The 23888-nt window shown below is 44.6% G+C and overlaps 1 protein-coding gene across 3 annotated transcripts in view; it reads left to right on the forward strand.

The window, feature by feature from the left end:
- KSR1 (kinase suppressor of ras 1) overlaps positions 1-23888 on the forward strand; it is a 205125-nt gene that overhangs the window by 172269 nt on the left and 8968 nt on the right. For all 3 annotated transcript variants that reach the window (XM_060203999.1, XM_016191534.2, XM_060203998.1), the window contains 7 exons: positions 24-75; positions 847-895; positions 2544-2923; positions 4096-4192; positions 14775-14908; positions 15577-15708; positions 16035-16170. In XM_060203999.1, the coding sequence (XP_060059982.1) occupies positions 24-75; positions 847-895; positions 2544-2923; positions 4096-4192; positions 14775-14908; positions 15577-15708; positions 16035-16170 (980 nt within the window). The remainder of the gene's footprint in view (positions 1-23; positions 76-846; positions 896-2543; positions 2924-4095; positions 4193-14774; positions 14909-15576; positions 15709-16034; positions 16171-23888) is intronic.

Below are 23888 nucleotides of genomic sequence, written 5' to 3' on the forward strand. Positions count from 1 at the left end.
CGTTTGCTTTTTGTTTCCACCAGATATTTCAGCGTTTCCACAGCCACCACCTGATGCAGCAGACAGCAATACCCGGTGAGTGTCTTATCCTCTTCTCCATGGGCACATGGGAAGCGGGACTCGCCTTTCCGACCACCTCTGATCCCACTTCCCAAGCCCTGATCACCCCACCTGGATATTGCTGTACAGATGGGCAGCCAGGTAGGGGTGCTTCCTGGGATAATTCATCCTCTGGCAAAGGAACTCAGCCAGAAGATGTAATCTATCTCATCTCAGTGCTGTCAGCACTGAGGGGACTATCTGTGAACCTGGAGTGGTCTCATGGCACAGGAGGGGTGGCAAAGGGGTCTGGGAGCTAGAGAAGCCTACAATAGTCAGCTCTTGTTGGCAGATCCCTTTCTCTCCCTGCTAAGTGATTGGCTCATTTTCTCGCATGACCCTCACAGTAGAGTAGCATAGGTACTGAAATCATGTGGACAAAAGGAAGCTGGCTCAAAGAAGTCAAGAAATGGCATAAAGTCACAAAGCAAGGAAGTGTTTGCAAACACAAGACTGTTGGGTTCCAAGTCCTGTGCATGTGCTCAGAACCCCTGTACTGGGTTTGGGACCTGAAAAGGCCTTTGCCCCACAGCCTCTGCTCTTCCTCAAGTTAGCTGAGGGGAGAAATGAAATGGTGGGCCTAGACCTCAACCTTCTGTCTGCGTCACAACATCCTGACCGCCTTTCGCACAGGAGGGCAAAGTAAGGATAAGGATCCAGACTGGTGACCGTCTCCTAGGCCTTACTGGCCGGAGCTGCCCACCTGAGAGTGTAGTGGCCCCTTGACAAACTCTGTTTCCATCTTAGGCTCGATGACCAGACAAAGGTGGATGTGTTGGAGGATCATGAAGTGGAGGTGAGGATGACTCTGAGCCTTGGGCACTGCCCCCTGTCTTCCCTCAACACATGCAGGCTGGGTGTGTATGGGGGGGTCCATAGGTTTTGAGCCCTTGTTCTCTGGGGGGGTCTCCTGCAGAGAGTTTAGGTAGGTATGCAGAGCAGTGAAGAAGGAGACAGTGGAGTCAGGCAGCCAGAGAGAATACACCCTCACCTGGAGAATGCACCCTCTTTGCATGGACATGACTGAGATGCTAGCCTGGCCCCCACCACACTGGAAGGAACTTTAATGCTATAGTCTCAGTCTCTCTCTGTCTCTCTCCTCTCAGTCTCTCTCTTCCTATCTGAATAGATCAACCTGGAGCAGAGGAGCCCCAACAACAACAGCAACGAAAGATGCTACTCATTTTTTCTTGTTTTTGAAATTAAAGTCAACTTTTCATTCCCATGGTTCTCAGCCCCAGTCCAGAGCCCCAGGAGACACAAATTCAGTCTGGGATGGGGTCAGGCTCACTTAGGTTATTAAAGCTCCCCATGCAATTTGGATCAGGGCTACGAAGCCCCCGCCTTGATTCTTGACCCGCAGTGTCCCCTGAGCCTGGCTCCCTGTAGCACAGTGTGGCTTAAAAAAAATGTTAACACTGTTTTACTTCTTCCCACAGAGTTAAGATTTTGTTGTTGGGTGGGGGGAGGGAGAAAGTACACTAGGTTAAGCGCACATAGTATGAAGCGCAGACCACCGCAAAGATCACCTGGGCTCGGTGCCAGCACTACAAATCCACTGCTCCTAGTGGCCTTTTTTTCTTTGGACAGGACAAGACATACTGAGGGAAAAAAGGGGGAGAGGGGGGAAAAGAGAAAGGTAGAATCCTGCATACCTGCTTCAAGGCTTATGAAATGTCCTCCTTATAGATGGGGAGTGGGGATTCGAACCTAGATTCCTGTACGCATCCTTCTGTTTCATACTATGTGTGCTTAACCATGTGTGCCACCACCCAGCCTCCAAAAAGAAAGCCTCCAGAAGAAATCCCCCTCTAAAAATTATTTTCTCTTTAATAGTTAAACTTAATGCCAGGGGATGTTGATGCTTTTCCCTAGCGATTAGATATCACTTGTGGATTGATAATGGGTATGAATGGAAAGAAAGGCCTCAGGACCGAGTGGAATCAATGCCATGCTTTGTGGATAAGGATCTTGAGTGCCATGCCCCTGGGCACCCCCTCCCCCACCCAATCCCTGAGTATCACTGGGGCTCCTCAATGTCTGTGCTATCCATATGCCCCCAGTGGGCATCTTTTCTTCTTCTTTTTTTTTAATAGAGGATGAGAGCTGGAAAGGGAGATAGATTGTAAGAAAGACAGGAGAGATACCACAGCACTGCTCCACAACTCATGCTTCTCCTGGGTGCTCCTGTGCTAGGGGCTCGAACCCGGGTCCTCACAAATGTTAATGTGTGCACTCTACAAGTGAGCTATCTCCTAGCCCTAGAATGCCATGGTTTTAACCATAATGACCAGAGGCCAGGGCACAGCTGTGACTGGAATACAGGCCTGCTAATGCCAGCGCTTGCTCCTCCCTTACCCAGCGCGAGGCCTGGGGGACACAAAGGGAATCAACTGCACCCCCAGACCTGCCCCTCTGTCTGTTCCTTCCCCCTCTCCTTCCAGGCTGAGGAGCCAGAGGCTGGCAAGTCAGAGGCTGAAGATGACGAGGACGAGGTGGATGACCTGCCCAGCTCCCGCCGCACCTGGCGGGGCCCCATCTCTCGCAAGGCCAGCCAGACCAGCGTGTACCTGCAGGAGTGGGACATCCCCTTTGAGCAGGTGGAACTGGGCGAGCCTATCGGACAGGGCCGCTGGGGCCGGGTGCATCGTGGCCGCTGGCACGGAGAGGTGGCCATCCGCTTGCTAGAGATGGACGGCCACAACCAGGACCACCTGAAGCTGTTCAAGAAAGAGGTGATGAACTACCGGCAGACACGGCACGAGAACGTGGTGCTCTTCATGGGGGCCTGCATGAACCCTCCACACCTAGCCATCATCACCAGGTAACCCAGCACCTACCTAGCCCTCACCAGTGTGCTCCCCTTCTTCAGCTCTAGAGGTGTGGCTGTTTTTACTACAGATAGGTTCCAAGAAGAAAGCCAGAGCTAGGATGACAGTATAATTGTTATGCAAGAGGCTTTCCATGTCTGAGGCTCTAGTGTCACAAGTTCAATTCCCAGCACCGAGTTAAAAAATGGAGTATAATTTTCCTAGCCCTCCATCGCCATCAATACTAAAAACAAAAGCTAGTTCTTTAAGGAAAGGAGAGAGAAAAATCAAATGTTCCAGAAAATGTACAAAGTGGAAACTAGCCCTTTCACCTCACTTGGACATTTCTCCCCAAAGGTGGATATCAAAAATAGTTCTCTTATCATTCTTCCCATTCAAAAAAAGAAATTTGTATGTGCTTATATGTTTTAAAACTACTTATTTATTGGTGAAAATATACAGTGAAGATCACATTTCTTTTGGGGGCTGGGGAGACAGCATAATGGTTATCCAAAAGACTTTCATGACTGAGGCTCTGAGGTCCCCAGTTCAATCCCCAGTACCCCACAAACCATTGCTGAGCAGGGCTCTGGTCTTTCTCTCTGTGTCTTTCCCTCTGCGTCTCTTTCTGACACTCATTAAAATAAAATAAATAAAAATATACTTTTTAAAAATCATCTTTATTTCACACTTTTTTCTTTTTACCAGAGCACTTCTCAACTCTGGCTTATGGTGGTGCCAAAGATTTATTTTATTGATAGAGAGACAGACAGACACAGACAATCTGAACCAGAGCACCATACAGCTCAGACTCCCATGATGCTAGTCCCTGGCTGCTATTCATTCTCCCCCCACCCTTTTAATAGGAGAAACCCGGTATAACTGAGTCATATTCTCTCTTTCTCTTTAAATATTTTTATCTGCCCTGTAAGTTCAGGTTCATCCCTGTCTGAGCTTAAGTGAGCGTATTCCCAGCTTGCCCAGACTTTGTGAATGGAGTTTCAGGGAGGTTGGCTTCTGGATGAGCTTCAGGAAGGAAGTGTGTGTGTGTGTGTGTGTGTGTATGTGTGTGTGTGTGTGTGTGTGCGTGCGCACATGCCACATGCCATGGCTTCTCCCAGGCTTCACATGAGCTGTCCTGGCCCCAAGCCCCTGTGTGACAACCCCCCTCCTCCACTTGTAACAGCTTCTGCAAGGGGCGGACTTTGTACTCCTTTGTGAGAGATCCCAAGATATCTCTGGACATCAACAAGACTCGGCAGATTGCTCAGGAGATCATCAAGGTAAAAGGGTGTGCCCTCCTGTCTGCCTGAATCAGGGTAGTGCTGTGCTGTTTTTCCCTTTAGTTGGGGCACTTCAAGGGGGTCACCCCCATCACCTTCCCTCTGTGTGTGTGTCTTGCTCCCGGGGAGCCAGAGCATTGGACTCCTAAGCAGGAGGTTCCGAGTTCAGTCCCCATCAGCACATGTACCAGAGTGATGTCTGCTTCTTTCCCTCTCTCTTTCTCCCCTCCTATCTTTCTCATTAATAAATAAATTAAACATTTCAAAATTAAAAACATAATAAAGTAGGGACACCAGTATGGGACCCCTCAGTGGATAAGTGCAAGAGGAAATGTGTTTATCTGTGGAGAGAGCACTAGGTCAGGGGCCAGCGTTTGGTGAAAGTCTGTTAGGATTAGTTCCAGGGAGAGGGGCCTATGTCTTTGTTTTTGCAAATCCATAAACACTTGGATTTAAGTCCTGAAGTCATAAAATACGTAGAAGAATCAGGTGATACATCACAGCTAGAAAGATGTATTTGGGGATTCTACTCTAATGACAAGTGAAGCAAAGGCAAAAATAAGCAAATGGAGCTTTATAAGACTAAAAAGCTTTTGTACAGAGAAAGAAATGACACAGAAACAAAAAAGCAACTTAATGATTGTACCTTCTTTGTACAACATGGAGTTAATATTTCAAAATATGTAAAGCATTCAAGCAACCCAACAACAGCAAAACCCAATTTAAAAAAAAAGTCAGCAGGAACTCTAAATAAATACTTCTCTAAAGAAAAGACAAAGATGGCACATAGGCACATATAGAAAACAACTTGGACAGGAAGATAGCACAGTACTTTACACAACAGACTTTCATGCCTGAGTCTCAGAGCTGTCTAGCTCAATCCCCAGCACTACTAGAAGCCAGAGCTAAGCAGGGTTCTAGTTCAAAAGAATGGGGGAGGGGAGGAGGAGGGAGAGGAGGAGAAGAGAAGCTCACCATTACTTATTAGGGAATGCAGAGCAAAATTGCAATGAGATAGCACCTTACACCATCATGAGGATGGACTATATATCAAAAAATTGTAAAGGACAAGTATTAATGAAAGTGTAGAGGGGGAAAACAAACTCTTGTACACTGTTAGTGGGAGTATTAGTTGATACAGCCTCTATGGAAAATGGTATATAGATTCCTAACAAACAATCAAAACTAGAAAAAGAACCTATGATCCAGCAATTACTATTTTATCTGAAAGACAGAAAAGCCGTAATTCAAAAAGGACATATGCACCACTCTGTACAAAGCAGCATCATTCACAATAGCCAAAACATGTACTCAGCCTAAATACCTATCAGCCCATTCATAGCCCATGCGCTGGGTTACATATTCAGTGAATACTACTCAACTGTTGATTTTCTGGCAATTATTTTTTTATTAGTAATTTTGGGGGGTACAGTTCCACACAGTTCCCACCACCAGAGTTCCACATCCCATCCCCCTCATTGGGAGCTCCCCTATTCTTTACCCCTCTGGGAGTATGGACCAAAATTCTTTATGGGGTGCAGAAGGTTGGAGGTCTGGCTTCTGTAATTGCTTCTCCACTGGACATGGACATTGACAGGTTGAACCACACCCCTAGCCTGTTTCTGTCTTTCCCTAGTCGGGTAGGACTCTGAGGAAGTGGGGTTCCAGGTGAGGTCTCAACTACTGATTTTTAAGAAAATAAAAGTGTTCCTGGTGATGACAAGGATTGAGGCAATTATGCAAGTGTACAATGTCAGAAAATAAAAGTCAGTTACAGATGGTTCCTCTCATATGTGGAATATCAATAGCCAAGGTACATGATTGGCAAGACACAATAAAAACTGACTGGAAAGCACAGTGGTATGGTGGAGTAAATGGGTACAGAGGGTCATTTTCATAGAGTGGTCATACTGGCCTTTGCTGGTGGGTGTGTCAGACAGATGCACATAGAGATGTGAAGTTGTCTTCCTGAAACTAAAGACTATTATAAACCAATGGTAGATCAATAAAATTTACTTTATAAAAAAATTCTGGGGGCTGGATGATGGTGCACCCAGTTAAACACACATAGTACTATGCACAAGGATCCAGGTTCAAGCCCCCTACTCCCCACTTGCAGGGGATACTTCACAAGTGGTGAAGCAGGTCTGCAGGTGTCTATCTTTCTCCCTCTCTGTCTCCTCCTCCCTCTCTGTTTCTCTTTGTCCTTTTGAATAAAGTGGGGCAGAGAGGAAAAGGGGAAAATGGCTATCAGGAGGAGCAGTGGGAACAGTGGATTCTTAATGCTGGCGCCGAGCTTCAGTGATAAACCTGTAGGCAAAAAAAAAAAAAAATTCCAAATCCAAGTTTCACAAGGCCAAGCTCTCAAGGCATAGCTCAGGCAGCCTTTTCTTCTTGCCAGTGTTTCTTAGTGTAGTTAAGTGAAAATGAAAGAAGTTGTTAGTTTCTTGAGACAGGCCAAATAAAAACTAGAGAGCAGCTGACTTGAGTTCCTCTTACTGTTTTTTTAAGCATCCACCAAATTTTTGCTCCTTATGTATCTTTCTTCCTGCTTCCTTGCTTCTCCCTTCTGTCATCCATTTTTTGCATGTGCCATTAGAAAATAGAAGATAAGGGGGCCGGCGGTAGCACAGTGGGCTAAGCGCACATGACAGAAAGCTCAAGGACCAGCGTAAGGATCCCGGTTCAAGCCCCCAGCTCCCCACCTGCAGGGGAGTCACTTCACAAGCGGTGAAGCAGGTCTGCAGGTGTCTGTCTTTCTCTCCCTGACTCTGTCTTCCCCTCCTCTCTCTATTTCTCTCTGTCCTATCCAACAACAATGACATCAATAATAACAATAATAACTACAACAAAACAACAAGGTCAACAAAAGTAAATAAAATAAATAAATTTTTTAAATCAGCCTTTAAAAAAAAAAGAAGTGGCCTTTGCAGCCTCAAAAAAAAAAAAAGAAAGAAAATAGAAGAACTGGATGCATGATTCCATAGGTAGAGTGCATGTTTTTCATGTGTGAGGCCCTATTTTTTAACTTATTTTTCTTAATATTTTATTATTTATTTTAATGAGGCATGCATATGTGTGTGTGTATATATATATATATATATATATATATATATATATGTGTGTATGTATGTATATAGACAGAGAGAGAGACTAGAGCACTGCTCAGCTCTGGCTTATAGTGGTGCTAAGGATTGAACCTGGGACCTCACAGCATCAGGCATGGAAGACTTGCATAGCCATTATGCTGTGTCCCCAGCCCCCCTGGCTTTGACTTCAGCAGTAGAACTCTGCTCTCACTCACTCTCATGAAAATAAATAAATCAAAAAAAAAGAAAGAAAATAAATAAATAGATGAATAAACATTAAAAGGAAAAGTAAAGGAGGGCTTGGGAGACAGAATAATGCTTATGCAAAAGGTTTTCATACCTGAGGCTCCAATATCCCAGGTTCAATCCCCAGTACCACCATAAGCCAGAGATGAGCAGTGCTCTGATCTTTCTCTCTGTATGTAGCTTTCTGTCTGTCTCTCCCTCTTTAAAGTAAACGAAATTTTGAAAAGGAAATAGAGGATAAAAACCACAGTGACCTTTAGGGACAAACCAGGATCTCTACATGTGATTTCCGTGTGGCTTAGCTCATGAATCGAACCTTCGAAGCCCCACACCCAACCATGAGCTTTGTTTGCACTGGCTTTTCAGAGAATGTAGAGGGAGCTTCAAGTGTCAGCTGCTTCATGTCACCCCCAGACTTACTGACTTTGCTTTCCTCTGCTTCTCCCTCCCCCTCTAACATATTTCTCTCCTTGTCCTCCAAATACTGGGGGCATTCATATCTGGTTGCTGACTGGCTGAATTATGATGGATAAGCATCTGGAATATTCCAAAGCTGAGGAGAAAAGTTATTGAAAGGCTTTGGAGTTGCAGAGCTGGAAGTCACCTTCCCGCTGGATTTTTGTTGTTTTCTTTGTTTGTTTGTATGTTTGTTTTAGTTTTAAATAGATTTATTTTGGCACAAAAGCTGAGTTACATGCCTTTTCATCTTCATCATGCAGTAGATTAAAAAATCTTACTTATAAAAAAACAATAAGGGAGAAATATGGTTCAGTACTTATTCAGTATAATATGGGAATGAACTCTGCTTCCATTGGCTGATGAGCAGGATTTCTCTATAATGGTGGAAGAAGAATAACCAAGGTATGCTTCAAGGTGTTATGGTGAGAATAAAGTTGGCACAATCTAGGCTTTGCAGGGACAATACTATGGACTTCAACAGATTTTTATGCAAGTATTTGATTTGGGAATATGATTCCAGGGAGCTAGATTGAGGGAGAAGGAATTGAAATAAGAAGGAACACAAATCAATACAAAGATATATTATCAAGTATGTCATTGTTGTGATAAAGTGCCTGACTTTCACACATTTCTTTTAGTGTTCTAGTTCTAATCAGTACTGAGTTGGTCTCATCACAGCTTTAGGCTGACTTTTTTTCAGATAGATGATATATAGATAGTAGATAGATAGATAGATAGATGACAGATATAGATGATAGGTAGACAGATGCCATGGCAACTAAGCTTCCTTTAATACAGTGGGATCGAGACCCAAACCTAGTTTACATGGCAAAGCATTGCACTATCCAATCATGCTGTTCTGGTGAGCTCTAAGAAACATTTTTATTTTGTTTTCAGCTCTTTGGCATCATATCCCCAACTCAAATACCTGCATAGAAAGATGCTTAGTATTTGCTCTTAGGAGAATGTATATGTTCTCATCTTGTACTAACTTGCTGATGTCCATCACTCTACTCAGCCATGGCTTATGGTGGTGTCTGGAATTGAACTTTGGACCCCAGATCTTCAGGTGTAGATGTCTTCTTTGCATAATCACAATGCTATCTCCCCAGCATGGGTCGCTGTTTCTGTCTCTGGTAAAAAAAAGTAGAATAAAAGAATCTCTTTGTGCTATTTGTAAGAATGTAAATTTGTATGTCTTAATGGAAAACAGTATATAGTAGATTCTTACAAAATGAAAAATAGAACTACCTATTTTCAAGACTCAGCAATCCCACATCTTGAAAGTACGTTTGTGATAGCAGTGAAATCAGTACTCATGAGGAGTCGGGCGTTAGAGTAGCGGGTTAAGTGCACATGGCAAAAAGCACAAGGGCCGGCATAAGGATCCCGGTTCGAGCCCCGGCTCCCCACCTGTAGGGGAATCGCTTCACAGGCGGTGAAGCAGGTCTGCAGGTGTCTTTCTCTGCCCCTCTCTGTCTTTCCCTCCTCTCTCCATTTCTCTCTGTCCTATGCAGCAACAATGACATCAATAACAACAACTACAACAACAATAAAAACAACAAGGGCATCAGGTATCGTACCTATGACCTACTGGGCCTCAGGTATAGGAGCAGCTGCTAGCAAGCTGAGCTATCTCCCTGGTCCTCTACTCATTTTTAATTATTTATTAACAGAGAAAGGGGGTAGGGACAATGAGGGAGAAGGAGAGAGAGAGAAAGGGAAAAAGCGAACTGAAACACCACCCAGGCATAGACAGTGCCAGGGACAAACTCCAGACTCAACTCAACACACACACACACACACACACACACACACACACACACACACACACACACACACACACACACACACACACACACACACACACACACACGTGTCCTGCGTTCTACCCACTGAGCATTCCCCTGGCCACAATTCCCACTATTTCAGACTATCTCAGTGGCTGCGGCCATGCCTGGGAACGCCTGGGAAGGCAGTGCCTCAAGTCTAGGGCAGTCAAAGTTGTTTCCAGTGAGGCTTCTGACCTCTTCCTTCCTATGACAGCTGTGCGGCAAAGCCCTTGTGATAACGGAAGGAAATGAAGCCTCTCTTCACTCCTGTTCTTGGGGTTCTGGAAACAGAATACCCATAGGTTCACAGAGGCCCCAAGCTGGATAGAGAAAGTGGAGGCTGGTGATCCTTCCACATCCCGGAGACCCAGAGGGTTCTGCCGAGGGGCATACTGTTGACTATAAAATTCCAGGGGAGGGAGCACAGCAGGTTAAGCACAGGTGGCGCAAAGTGCAAGGACCAGCGTCAGGATCCAGGTTCGAGCCCCCGGCTCCCCACCTGCAGGGGAGTCGCTTCACAGGAGGTGAAGCAAGTCTGCAGGTGTCTTATCTTTCTCTCCAGCTCTCCTGTCTTCCCCTCCTCTCTCCATTTCTCTCTGTGCTATCCAACGACGACGACATCAACAAGAACAATAAAAAACAAGGGCAACAAAAAGGGAAAAATAAATATAAAAAAATTCCAGGGGTGCAGTGGAGGTGGGGCCAGGGTGGCCTTCAGTGCACAGACAGAGGAGGGAGAATTCATCAACACTGAGCCCCATCTGGCAGCCAGCACTCACTTAAAGAAAGATTAACAATCTCCCCCTCCCTCCCTTTTCTTTTTCTTTTTTCTTTTTCATCTTCTTTTCTTTCTCCCTCCAGGGAGAAAGTTTATAGTGGGTTGAAGATCAATATTTCTATTTAGACAGGACTGGGAGTTTTTTGGTTGTTTGTTGTTGTTGTTGTTTTTAATTTTAAAAAGGAGACATTAACAAAACCGTAGGATAGGAGGGGTACAAGTCCACACAATTCCCACCACCAGATCTCTATATCCCATCCCCTCCCCTGATAGCTTTCCCATTATTTATCCCTCTGGGAGTATGGACATTGTGGGATCTTTATCCCTCTGGGAGTATGGTCATTGTGGGATGCAGAAGGTGGAAGGTCTGGCTTCTGTAATTGCTTTCCCGCTGAACATGGCGTTGACTGGTAGATCCATACTCCCAGCCTGCCTCTCTCTTTCCCTAGTACAGTGGGTCTCTGGGGAACCAGAGCTCCAGGACACACTTGTGGGGTCGTCTGTCCAGGGAAGTCTGGTTGGCATACTCTTGGCATCTGGAACCTGGTAGCTGAAAGGATAGTTAATATGCAAAGCCAAACAAATTGTTGAACGCTTGTGGGCCTAAAGGCTGGAATAGTGCAGATGAAGTGTTGGGGGTACTCACTGCAGACTATTGTGTACTTTTGCTTTCAGGTATATGGATTCATGTGAACATATATGGATACATGTGAACATATGCTCTATCTCAGGGTACCTGGTCTATATCTAGGTTTTGGGACTTTGTTAGGAAGTGAACCACCTGGAATGGAATTAGAGAATACTGTGAAAGGAAAGGTCTCACCCTAGTAATGAAACTGAAGGTTTGTCATTCCACACCTGAAGTCTGTGGATACAGTCTGAAGTGAAGCATGCTGAGGTGGCAATCATTGTGTTGATTAGGTTGTAATCGGCGGATGCAATATATGCAGGAAAGTGTGCCCCACCCTAAGTTTCCAGGACTGGGGGAAATATAGGCTCTATAGTGAAAATGTGAGGTTCCTGCTCTCTTAGGGTTCAAGAAGACAATAGATAGTCATTGTTACCATCACATTATTTGGTAATTGGGTTAACTTTGAAAAGTCCCTTTGTTAGGATTTGCTGTATAATACCCAACATCTTGTATATAGCTGTGCCACTGGTTGCTTCTGTTCTCCCTGGTCTAGGCTTTTCAGAGAGTCAACATATCAAAGACTCAGCCTATGTATTAAAAAGATTCAGTCTGTGCTTTAAAAAGTTTAAGACATACAATCAATTTTTCCCTCTCATGTTAATTAAATAGTGATTTATATGACTACAAATTAATAGGAGTGTATATAAACACCATTCCCAACACCAAAAGACTGTGTCCCATCCCCCTCAACTAATCCAATTACAAAGAAGACTAAGACAAACATAAACATATGGGACTACATAAAATTTAAAAGCTTCTGGACAACTAAAGAAACTACTACCCAAACCAAGAGACCCCACACAGAATGGGAGAAGATCTTTACATGCCATACATCAGACAAGAGGCTAATAACCAGAATATATAAAGAACTTGCAAATCTCAACAAGACAACAAATGACCCCATCCAAAAATAGGGGGAGGACATGAACAGAATATTCACCATGGAAGAGATGTAAAAGGGCGAGAAACACATGAAAAAATGCTCCAAGTCTCTGATTGTCAGAGAAACCAAGTAAAGACAACAATGAGATGCCACTTCCCTCTTGTGAGAATGTCATACATCAGAAAAGATAAAAGCAGGAAATGCTGGAGAGGTTGTGGGGTCAGAGGAACCCTATTGCACTGCTGGTGGGAATTTCAATTGGGCAACCTCTGTGGTGAAAAGTCTGGAGAACTCAAGAAGGCTATTAGAACAATGAACCCATGATGGAGACCGCGGGGATGCAGATGATGGAAAAGAGGGAGATGGGGATGATGGAGGTGGCGGGGATGCAGATGATGCAGAAGAGCGAGATGGAGATGATGGAGATGGCGGGGATGGGGCTGATGCAGAAGAGGGATGCATATATACCACAGCTTTCTCAGCCACTCATCTGTTGTTGGGCACCTGGGTTGCTTCCAGGTTTTAGCTATTATGAATTGTGCTGCTATGAACATAGGAGTACACACATCTTTTTGGTTGGGTGTTATGGAGTCCTTGGGGTATATCCCCAGGAGAGGAATTACTGGGTCATATGGGGAAAGGTCCATGTCTAGCCTTGTGAGAGTTCTCCAGACTGCTCTCCACAGAGATTGGACCAATTTACAGTCCCACCAGCCGTGCAAAAGGGTTCCTCTGTCCCTACAGCCTCTCCAGCATTTGTTGCTGCTGTCCTTTTTGATGTATGCCATTCTCACAGGCATGAGGTGGTATCTTAATGTTGTCTTTATTTGCATTTCTCTGACAATCAGTGACCTGGATCAGTGTTTCATGTTAGCCTTTTGGATCTCCTCTGAAGTCAATGTTTTGTTCATATCCTCTGCCCATTTTTGGAGGGGGTCATTTGCTTTTTTGGTGCTGCTGTTTTTTTTTTAACTTGACAAAAAAAATTGTTGTAGTTGTAGTTTTTTCTTTGCCCAATTTTTTATGAGAAATTTCAAATTCATAGAGAACTGGAGGCAGGGGAGTGCAAATTGTGCAATAAAAAATCCTATACTCACCACCTAGATTTTATTCTTTTAATTGCCACCAGAATTGGACGTCCCCTCCTCCCTCCATTTCTGTCTGTCCTATCCAACAACAGCAACATCTATGATAATAATAATAACTACAACAACAATAAAAGACAACAAGGGCAACAAAATGGGAAAAAATAGCCTCCAGAAGCAGTGGATTCATAGTGCAGGCACCAAGCCCCAGCAGTAACCCTGGAGGCAAAAAAATAAAATAAAATAAAATAAAGAAATCAGTACTCATGGAGATAATTGACCTCCTGTGTTCACTGTCACATTTTTCTCTTTGTTGCCACAGTGTTGCTGAGGCTCACTATTCCTAGCAGCCCTTCCTTCCTTCCCTCCTTCCCTCCCTCCTTCCCTCCCTCCCTCCTTCCCTCCCTCCCTCCTTCCTTCCTTCCTTCCTTCCCTCCTTCCCTCCCTCCCTCCCTCCCTCCCTCCTTCCTTCCTTCCTTCCCTCCCTCTTTCCTTCCCTCCTTCCTTCCCTCCTCCCTCCTTCCTTCCTTCCTTCCCTCCTTCCTTCCCTCCCTCCTTCTCTCCTTCCTTCCTTCCTTCCTTCCTTCCTTCCTTCCCTCCCTCCCTCCCTCCTTCCTTCCTTCCTTCCCTCCCTCCTTCCCTCCCTCCCTCCTTCCTTCCTTCCCTCCCTCCCTCCCTCCCTCCCTCCTTCCTTCCTTCCTTCCTTCCCTCCCATTTGTTGTGGGGAAAGCTTCACAAGAGGCAAAACAAGCTGAAAGTTGTTTCTCTGTCTCTCTCCCACTTTTTCTACCTCCCTACCCCATTTCTTCCTGTCTCTATAATAACAAGGAGAGAGAGAGAGAGGCTTTTTGTTTTTTTATCCTGCTGAAAAGCCAGTCCCATTCCCCTCCCCCTTGTACAGGGAACATCCAAGGAACTCCCTTTTGTACTTAACTCTGATGTGCTGAGACTCAAAATGAAATAATAGGGGCCTGATCTTTGGTTAGATCTTTGGTTTGTTTTTGTTTTTTCTTTTACTTTGGTGCAATACACCTGGGGGTGGCAGGGACCTGAAATTATGGGAAGGGAAAAGGGCTGTGCATCTGCCCTCTAAACAAAGTTCAAAATGCTGCAGTGACTTGTCCTCAGTCTTTGGCTTTTTGGCCTGAGCCCTTGCCCACTCTGAGGGTAGACATTCCGTATTATTTAGTTCCTGTGTGGTATCCTCACTCTCTTTACTCCCCACCGCCCTCTCCACACCTCACACCTTCAGAGAATAGGGTGGATGCTGGGCATCAGGGGCTGATCTCAGGTCAGATCACTGTGGAGTTCAGCAGCTGTGTGGTCTGAAAGTATCTTCCCTCCCTGAGACTTGGCTTCCTCACCTGCAAAAAGAGCACCAACCTGCTGCACAGGGTTGTGGCGATCCACAAAGGGGATCTGAGTTGGACATCCAGCTCAGCTTCTGAGCTGGACTAGGAACTGAACCCTCATCATGTGTCCTCCTTTACCTCCTGATATGAGGCTGGCTGTCTTTCAGGGCATGGGATATCTCCACGCCAAGGGCATCGTGCACAAAGACCTCAAGTCCAAGAACGTCTTCTATGACAATGGCAAAGTGGTCATTACGGACTTCGGGCTGTTCGGGATGTCGGGTGTGGTCCGAGAGGGACGGTGAGTTGGCCTTGGGCCTCTGGACAGAATAGGGTGCTGGTCACTGGCCTTCGTGTCCAGCAGAGGACCGTGCTGTCTTACTATCTGTTGGTAAGGCAGGTCTACTTTGCCCTTGCCCTTGGGATTCTTGCCAACATCAAGTGTGGGTGCTAGCAGTATCCCTTGTTCACTTGATTGCATGGATGCTGGGTTCCCATTTTCACATCTGCCCTGTCTGCCACTGACTCAAGCAAGTGGCCAGGGTTCCCGTCCCACTCTGAGGGGGAGGGTCAGACTTTGTTTCCCCAAACTGCAAAGGGGTCATGTAAAGAGAAAGGCTCCTTCTCCTGCATCTGGAGAATCCCGGCAGCCCCAGGTCCACCCATAAGACCCCCCCAGGCAGGTCTGATTGCAAAGCCTTGGGTACTTTCGTGCAACTCCCTGCCCAAACCCACTCAGCCTGGTTTCCTTCCTTAAAAACATAATGCATATGGTTGTCACTCTTCTACAATAGTCCCCAAAGCTTCTGTGCCTTCTTTGCAAGTGCAGGATCAAGGACTGCTTTTCTGCATCACTCCCCCCACTTCCCAGGTGGGGATACTGGGGTGGGGGCAGCTACGGCCAGGTGGGCTCTCATGGGCTGTGGCTGAAAAGCCTTATGTTCTTGTCGGGGGTTGCTTGACTTCTAGGCGTGAGAACCAGCTGAAGCTGTCGCATGACTGGCTGTGCTACCTGGCCCCCGAGATTGTGCGTGAGATGACCCCTGGGAAGGACGAGGATCAGCTGCCATTTTCCAAAGCTGCTGATGTCTATGCCTTTGGGTAAGGAGGCGTGGCATTTGTTGTCTCTGAAACAATTCTAGACCTAGATAGTAGCTAAATACTTGTCCCAGAATCTTGCAGCCAGAAAGTAACAGGTTAGAACCTGTGCTGTCCCAGACTCTGTGTCACAGCAGGAGTTATGGCCATGGGTTCCATAAGGCCAGAGGAGCCATCAGTATGCCATCACAGGATTCCCCAAAGCCTGGCCAGGCTGGAGGCTGGAGGAAGGCTCCTGGATCCTCTGGCTGAGCCCCTGGCGTTATGGCAGCAGGAGCCCCTAGGTGTAAGCAGTCCAGGAGCTCACACCATGATGATGCTCTCCACAGGACTGTCTGGTATGAGCTACAAGCAAGAGACTGGCCCTTTAAGAACCAAGCTGCTGAGGCCTTGATCTGGCAGATTGGAAGTGGAGAGGGAATGAAACGAGTCCTGGCTTCTGTCAGCCTGGGGAAGGAAGTCACAGTGAGTAACTTTCTCCTCTCCAAAGGGAGCGGGGAGAGCGTGGGGCCAGGCCCATGGCATGGTTGCCCTGCATTCACCCGCTGAGCAGTGGGCACCCAGTAGGCCATCAGGCTGCTTACTGAAAGGTCTGTGTTCCTTATCACTTCACTATTCACCTTTCCCAAGGGTGGAAAAACTGTCAGAAAACAAAGAATAATGGTTTGCACAAAATACAAACAGCAAGTTATTCTAATAGTAGATCCTTCTCCATAATGATTTTCTCCAGTGTTTGAGGACCAACTGGCATTTCTGTAGCATTTTTTCCCCTGAAGATTTTAATTACAGTACAGGCGTTGACCTCACATTACCATATACCTTTTTTAAAATAGTGCCTACAGTCAAACCCAGTGCCTCATACATCAGAACACATGCTACCACTGAGCTGAACCACAGCCTCGCTGCAGACCTTTAAAAGTCGGTCTCCATTGCAGCTTGTGAGTTTCCTTGCCAAAGCACAGTAATAACTAAAGGAGCTGTGGTTGGTGTTTTCAGTGCAGGCAGTGATGACCGTATGTTGGTAAATCACAGAGCTGGAGCAGAGAAGCTCCAGCAGGTGTCTGGGCAGCACACTTATGGAAGGATCTGGAGAGACTGTCTGGCGCTTGTCCAGGTTAAGATGGGACTGGGGAGACAGCATAGAGGTTATGCAAAAGACTTTTCATGCCTGAGGTTCTGAGGTCCCAGGCTCACTGCCCGGCACTACCATACGCCAAAGTTGAACAGTGCTCTGGTCTCTCATTAAAATAAATATTTTTAAATAAAAATTAAATTAAAAGATGGAACTACACTGTGAGTTTCTTGTTGAAGTCATGAAATTTTTTTTTACTTTTTTATCTTTATTGGGGGAGTTAATGATTTACAGTTGACAGTAAAATATAATAGTTTGTGCATGCCTCACGTTTCCCAGTTTTCCACATAACAATTCAACCCCCACTAGATCCTCCTCTGCCATCATAATCCAGGACCCAAACCCTCCCTCCCACCCCAGAGTCTTTTACTTTGGTGCAATACACTGACTCCAGTCCAAATTCAGTCATGAACATTATTGATTGGGTCACCATATGAAAACTCTGCAAAAGGCAGTGAGGAATTCACTGAAGATTTTAATCTTCAGGGAGCTGGGCAGTGGGTTAAGTGCACATGGCGCAAAGCGCAAGGGCTGGCAGTTCAAACCCCCAGCTCCCCACCTGCAAGGGGGTGGCTTCACAAGCAGTGAAGCAGGTCTGCAGGTGTCTTTCCCCCTCTCTGTCTCCCCTCCTCTCGCGATTTCTCTCTATCCTATCCAACAACAGCAATGAAAACAATAACAATCACAACAAGGGTTACAACAAGAGCAACAAAATGGGAAAAATGGCCTCCAGGAGCAGTGGATTCAGTTCAGGCACCGAGCCCAGCAATAACCCAGGAGGCAACAAATAAATAAATAAATAAATCTTTATTAATAAAAAAACTATAATCTTCATAAGTTACTGTCCTGGAAACAATCATTTTTTTAAAGACTTTTTAAAATATTTATTTATTCCTTTTTGTTGCCTTTGTTTTATTGTTGTCATTGTTGTTGGATAGGATAGAGAGAAATGGAGATGGGGAAGACAGAGAGGGGGAGAGAAAGACAGACACCTGCAGACCTGCTTCACCACCTGTGAAGTGACTCCCCTGCAGGTAGGGAGCCGAGGGCTCCAACTGGGATCCTTACGCTGGTACTTGTGCTTTGTGCCACGTGCGCTTAACCTGCCATGCTAACGCCTGACTCCCCCTGGAAACAATCTTAGTTGCTCTTTCTGCACATCTAGTTTTGGAACAGAGTGCGTATTGCTATCTTCAAGGAAGTGGAGGCCTGGGGTAGAGCCCTGCCAGGAAGCCAGCACTCAGCTCTGGCTCTAAGTCAGCAAAATGGGAAACTTTTTAAAACTCCCAGGGTCAAAGGCCAATTTGATTGGCCTGGATTGAGCCAAAGCCATAGTTCTTTTTTTTTTTATTATTTAATTTAATTAATTTATTTTTTAATGACCAGAGCACACTGCTCAGCTCTGGTTTATGGTGGTCCTGGGGATTGAACCTGACACCTTGGAGCCTCAGGCATGAGAATCTTTTGCATAACCCTTATGCTGTCTCCCCAGCCCTTAATTTAATTTTACTTTTATTTTTTTATTTATTTAAAAAAGGAGACATTAACAAAACCTTAGGATAGGAGGGGTACAACTCTACACAGTTCCCACCACCAGATCTCTATATCCCATCCCCTCCCCTGATAGCTTTCCCATTCTTTATCCCTCTGGGATATTGGACCCAAGGTCATTGTGGGTTGCAGAAGGTGGAAGGTCTGGCTTCTGTAATTGCTTCCCTGCTGAACATGGGCGTTGACTGGTAGATCCATACTCCCAGCCTGCCTCTCTCTTTCCCTAGTACAGTGGGTCTCTGGGGAACCAGAGCTCCAGGACACAGTGGTGGGGTTGTCTGTCCAAGGAAGTCTGGTTGGCATCATGCTGGCATCTGGAACCTGGTAGCTGAAAAGAGAGTTAACATACAAAGCCAAACAAATTGTTAAACAATCATGGACCTAAAGGCTGGAATAGTGCAGATGAAGTGTTGGGGGTACTCACTGCAGACTGTTGTGTACTTTTGCTTTCAGGTGTATATTTTGCTCTAGTTTATGGATACCTGTGAACATATGCTCTATCTCAGGAAACCTGGTCTATATCTAGGTTTTGGGACTTTGTTAGAAAGTGAACCACCTGGAATGGAATTAGAGAATACTATTAAAGGAAAGGTCTCACCCAAGTAATGAAGCTGAAGGGTTGTCATTCCACACCTGAAGTCTCTGGTCACAGTCTGAAATGAAGCATTCTGAGGTGGCACTCATTGCATTGATTAGGTTGCGACTGGCAGATGCAATATTATTTGATATGAATTGAAAGAAGCATGCAGGAAAGTGTGCTCCACCCTAAGGTTCCAGGATGGGGGAAATATAGGTTCTATAGTGGAAGTGTGAGGTTCCTGCTGTCTTAGTGTTCAAGAAGACAATGGTTAGTTATTGTTATCATCTCATTATTTGGTAGTTGGGTTAACTTTGAAAAGTCCCTTTGTTAGGGTTTGTTGTATAATACCCAGCATCTTGTATGTAGCTGTGCTGCCGGTTGCTTCTGTTCTCCCTGGTCTAGGCTTTTGATAGAGTCAACATATCAAAGACTCAGCTTATGTATTAAAAAGACTCAGTCTGTTTTAAAAAGTTCGAGACATACAATCAATTTTTCCCCTTTCATATTAATTAAATAGTGATTTATATGACTATAATTTAAGGAGTGTATATAAACACCTTTCCCACCACCAAAAGACTGTCCCATCCCACCCACTCACCACCACCTCCCCCGCCACCCCAGGAAGCCCAATGTCCACCCTCCCCCTCACCACAGGGTTTTTACTTTGGTGCCCTACTCTCAATTTAGTCAAATCCTGCTTTTAGTTTCCCTTTCTGTTCTTCTTTCTCAACTTCTGTTGATCAGTGGGATCATCCCATACTCATCTTTATCTTTCTGACTTAGCTCACTTAACATAATTCCTTCTAGCTCCATCCAAGATGGGTCAGAGAAGGTGGGTTCATTGTTCTTAATAGCTGCGCAGTTATTTTTATTTTTTTAACCAAGATATAATAGACTTATAACAATATGTTAGTTTAATGTGTCCAATGTAGTGATTCCATAAAGATAGATCTGCACTGTGAAATGATCACCACAACAAAGCTGGTTAACATCTGACACTACACATGACAACTAGTTTTTGTTTTTGTTTTTTCTTATGAGAACTTTTCAAGATCAGCTCTCTTGGCAGATTTTTTTTTTTTTTTTTTTTTTGCCTCCAGGGTGATCCCTAGGACTCAGTGCCTGCATCATGAATCCACTGCTCCTAGAGGCCATTTTTCCCATTTTGTTGCCCTTGTTGTTACCCTTGTTGTCATTATTATTGTTGTCATTGCTGTTGCTGTTGGATAGAACAGAGATAAATGTAGAGAGGAGGGGAAACGGGGGGAGAGAGAAAGATAGACACCTGCAGACCTGCTTCACCACTTGTGAAGTGACTCCCCTTCAGGTGGGGAGCCAGGGGCTCCAGCCAGGATCCTTATGCTGGCCCTTGCACTTCACGTCATGTGCGCTTAACCCTCTGCGCTATCGCCCAACCCCCAGCAGATTTCAAATAGACAATGTAGTATTATTAACTATAGTCACCTCATTGTCCATTACACTCCTGAGATAATTTTATAACTGGATGTTTGGACGTTTGACTCCCTTCACCTATTTAGCCTCCCCATCCACAAACCCCACCCCACCCCTACCACCATTTTTCATTTTTGTGAAGCTTCTCAGATGGTTCTAGTGAATGGCCAGAGTTCTGAGCTAATTAAAAGGATTTCTTGTAATGCAGGGCTATGGGTCCTTTGAAGCCTTTTAATTAGGTTCAGGGAGTGGGGACAAAGAAAAACGTTCCGGCAGACAACTTTCTACTCATGAAAGTTATATTTTCTCTTTTAAAATGTTGTTGTTAGCTGGGGAGGTGGATGTTGGTCAATGGCAAGAAAGAAAGGAAGGAAGGAAGGAAGGAAGGAAGGAAGGAAGGAAGGAAGGAAGGAAGGAAGGAGAAAGAAAGAAGAAAGAAAGAAAGATTTGGAGCCCTAGTTGAAGTGAGGAGTGCCCCTCCCCTTTCTCAATATGTCCCCACAGTTACATGCTATACGTTCACTGTTGGCCCTGCTTTATATGCCCGGAAAGCCACAGTGAACTTTTGTGCCTGGGAACTTGTCAAAAGCCCAGAAGGAATTTTAATGAAAACCAGTATTACCTCACCCCAGACATTACTCTCCAGAAGATCTGCTTCTCATTCTATCATCTCTTTATAGAAACCTTCTCATTCTATCATCTTCTTTATAGAAACCTCTGCTCGGTTTCTATAAAGTTTCCTCTTTACTCTTTTATTTTTACTGCTGATTTCATGGGAAGTGACTTGGTGGTAGAGCACAGGACTTGCATGGGTCAGATCCTCACTTGGATGCCTAGCCCAGCATATGCCAGAGTAATGGTTCTCTAGTCCTCTCTCATTAATAAGTAAGTGGGAGCAGGGAAGATAGCACAACAGTTTATGCAACAGACTCTTAGGCTTGAGGCTTAGAGATCCGAAGCACCACCAAAAGCTATAGCCAACCAGTGCTCTGGTAAAAATCAATAAATGAATACATAAATAAATTTAATGGTTGAGATTACCATGGTTAAATTTTTCATGTTGTATCTGAGATTGAGGCTGACACTGAATATAATAAATAGAGTGACAGTATAACTATTATTATTTTTAGATAGAGACAGGCAGAGAGAGAGTAAAAGAGACTGAAGCTTTCTTCATTGTGAAGGGACAGGACTTGAACCTAGGTCCTATACATGGCAAAGCAGCAAACACACCATCCAAGTTAGTTATTTCATTGGCCCTCATGCAGTATTATAATTCACTGTCATTGTCATTAGCTGCTAATGAGGTACTAATCTTCTGGATTGCATTTTCTTCTTTGTGAGTATCTTTGTGAGTCTTATCTCCTTTCTTCTGTTTCATCAATTACTTTAAAACTCAACAGTTTAATAGCTTCACATTTGGACCTTGACTTTTTTGGGCAATTTTATCTTTTAGTTCCTTATTGCCTTTCATGCTTTTTTTTTTTTTCCCCTTGGTGACAGAAAAAACACACAGTTTTGCCATATTCCTAAGGTCTTACAGCTCCTTCTACATTTTGTTTATTGAATGGAATCTGTTCCATTCTTCTGGAGCTCACTGATTGCGTATAATTTAAATAATTGATACTTTAGTCCACTACAGAGCTGCCATTCTGGTTTTTATTTCTTGGCGTGTGTGCGTGTGTGTGTGGGGGGGGGTGTGTGTGCGTGTGTGTGTGTGTGTGTGTGTTTGTGTTTTGATAGTGGTTGTTGTTGCCAGGACCTCACTGCTGTAGACAGACATTTTTAGAGAGAAAGGGAGAGGAAAAGACAGCACAGCATGATAACACTGGAACTTCTCCTAGTGCAGTGGAAACAGGGCTTGAACTTAGGCTGTGTGTGTGACAAAGCAGCTACCTTTCTCAGGTGAGCTATTTTGCCACTAGTTTGGCTTTAAAATTTGTTAAATTCCTGAGTCAGTTATATAATTTTTTAAGGATTAAACAAATGAGAGGTTTATTCATAACAATCACCGTGAATGTGAGAGGAAGTCTAAGAGAAATGGCAGGTAAATAACTCTTACCTCTCATGTCATCTTATTTCCTTTTTTTTTTTTAAAAAAATATTTATTTACTTACTTATTCCCTTTTGCTGCTCTAATTGTTTGTTTTTTTATTGTTGTAGTTATTATTGTTACTGATATTGTCATTGTTGGATAGGACAGAGAGAAATGGTGAGAGGAGGGGAAGACAGAAAGGGGCAGAGAAAGATAGACACCTGCAGACCTGTTTCACCTCTTGTGAAATGACTCCCCTACAGGTGGGGAGCCAGGGTCTCAAACCTGGATCCTTATGCTGGTCCTTGCACTTTGCACCACCTGCGCTTAACCCGCTGCGCTACCGCCCGACTCCCATCTTAATTCCTTAGATATACTCCAATGAAATGAGAGTAGAATCTTGCCACCAGAGTTATTGCTGGACTTGGCGCCTACACATCCACCATTCCTTGTGGTTATTTATTTATTGATAGAGACATAGAGAAATTGAGAGAGAATGGGGAGAGAGAGAGGGAGACAGAGAAACTCATGAAGTTTGCATATGGGGATGAGGACTTGAATCCAGGCCCTAATGCATGGCTACATGTATGCTCTGCCAAGTGCACCACTGCCTGGCCTAGAGATGGAATCTCAGGATACTGCTTCCTAGTGGATACATAGTAGATAGTCTTTAAATCCTTACGTGCCTAAAAACATCCATATTTTGTTCTTATACTAGGAGTAAAACTCTAGGTTCATAATCATTTTCCCTTAGGCCATAAAGATTTCTTCTGCCTACGTTTCCAGTGCATTCCTGAGAAACCTAGCATTGGTCTAATTGTCAGCCTTTTTGTAGATGTCTTGTTTCATTCTCTCTGGAAATATCGAGGGTGTTCTCTTTATCTTTGTTACAGTGACATGTCATGGAAAATGTGTCTGAGAATAGGCTCATTTTTATTTTTTCTCTCCTTCCTTCTTCCCCTTCTCTTTCTTCCTCTTTCCCTCCCCCACCCTTGTCTTCCTTCCTTCCTTTCTGCCTTTCTTTCTTTCTCTCTCTTTCTTTCTTTCTTTCTTTCTCTCTTTCTCTCTTTCTTTCTTCCTTTTCCCTTTCTTTTTTTTAATATGTTTTCATATTTATTTATTTTATTCTCTTTTGTTGCCCTTGTTGTTTTATTGTTGTAGTTATTGTTGATGCCATTGTTGTTGGATAGGACAAAGAGAAATGGATAGAAGAGGAGAGAAAGAGAGACACCTACAGACCTGCTTCACTGCCTGTGAAGTGACTCCCCTACGGGTGGGGAGCTGGGGGCTCGAACTGGGATCTTTACGCTGGTCCTTGCACTTTGCGCCATGTGCATTTAACTCGCTGTGCTACTACCCGACTCCCTTTCCCTTTTTTTTTTCCTCCTTTCTTTCTTTCTTTCTTTCTTTCTTTCTTCCTTTCATTCTTTCTT

The sequence above is a fragment of the Erinaceus europaeus genome, chromosome 12 (assembly GCF_950295315.1).
Source record: "Erinaceus europaeus chromosome 12, mEriEur2.1, whole genome shotgun sequence".
NCBI lineage: Eukaryota > Metazoa > Chordata > Mammalia > Eulipotyphla > Erinaceidae > Erinaceus > Erinaceus europaeus.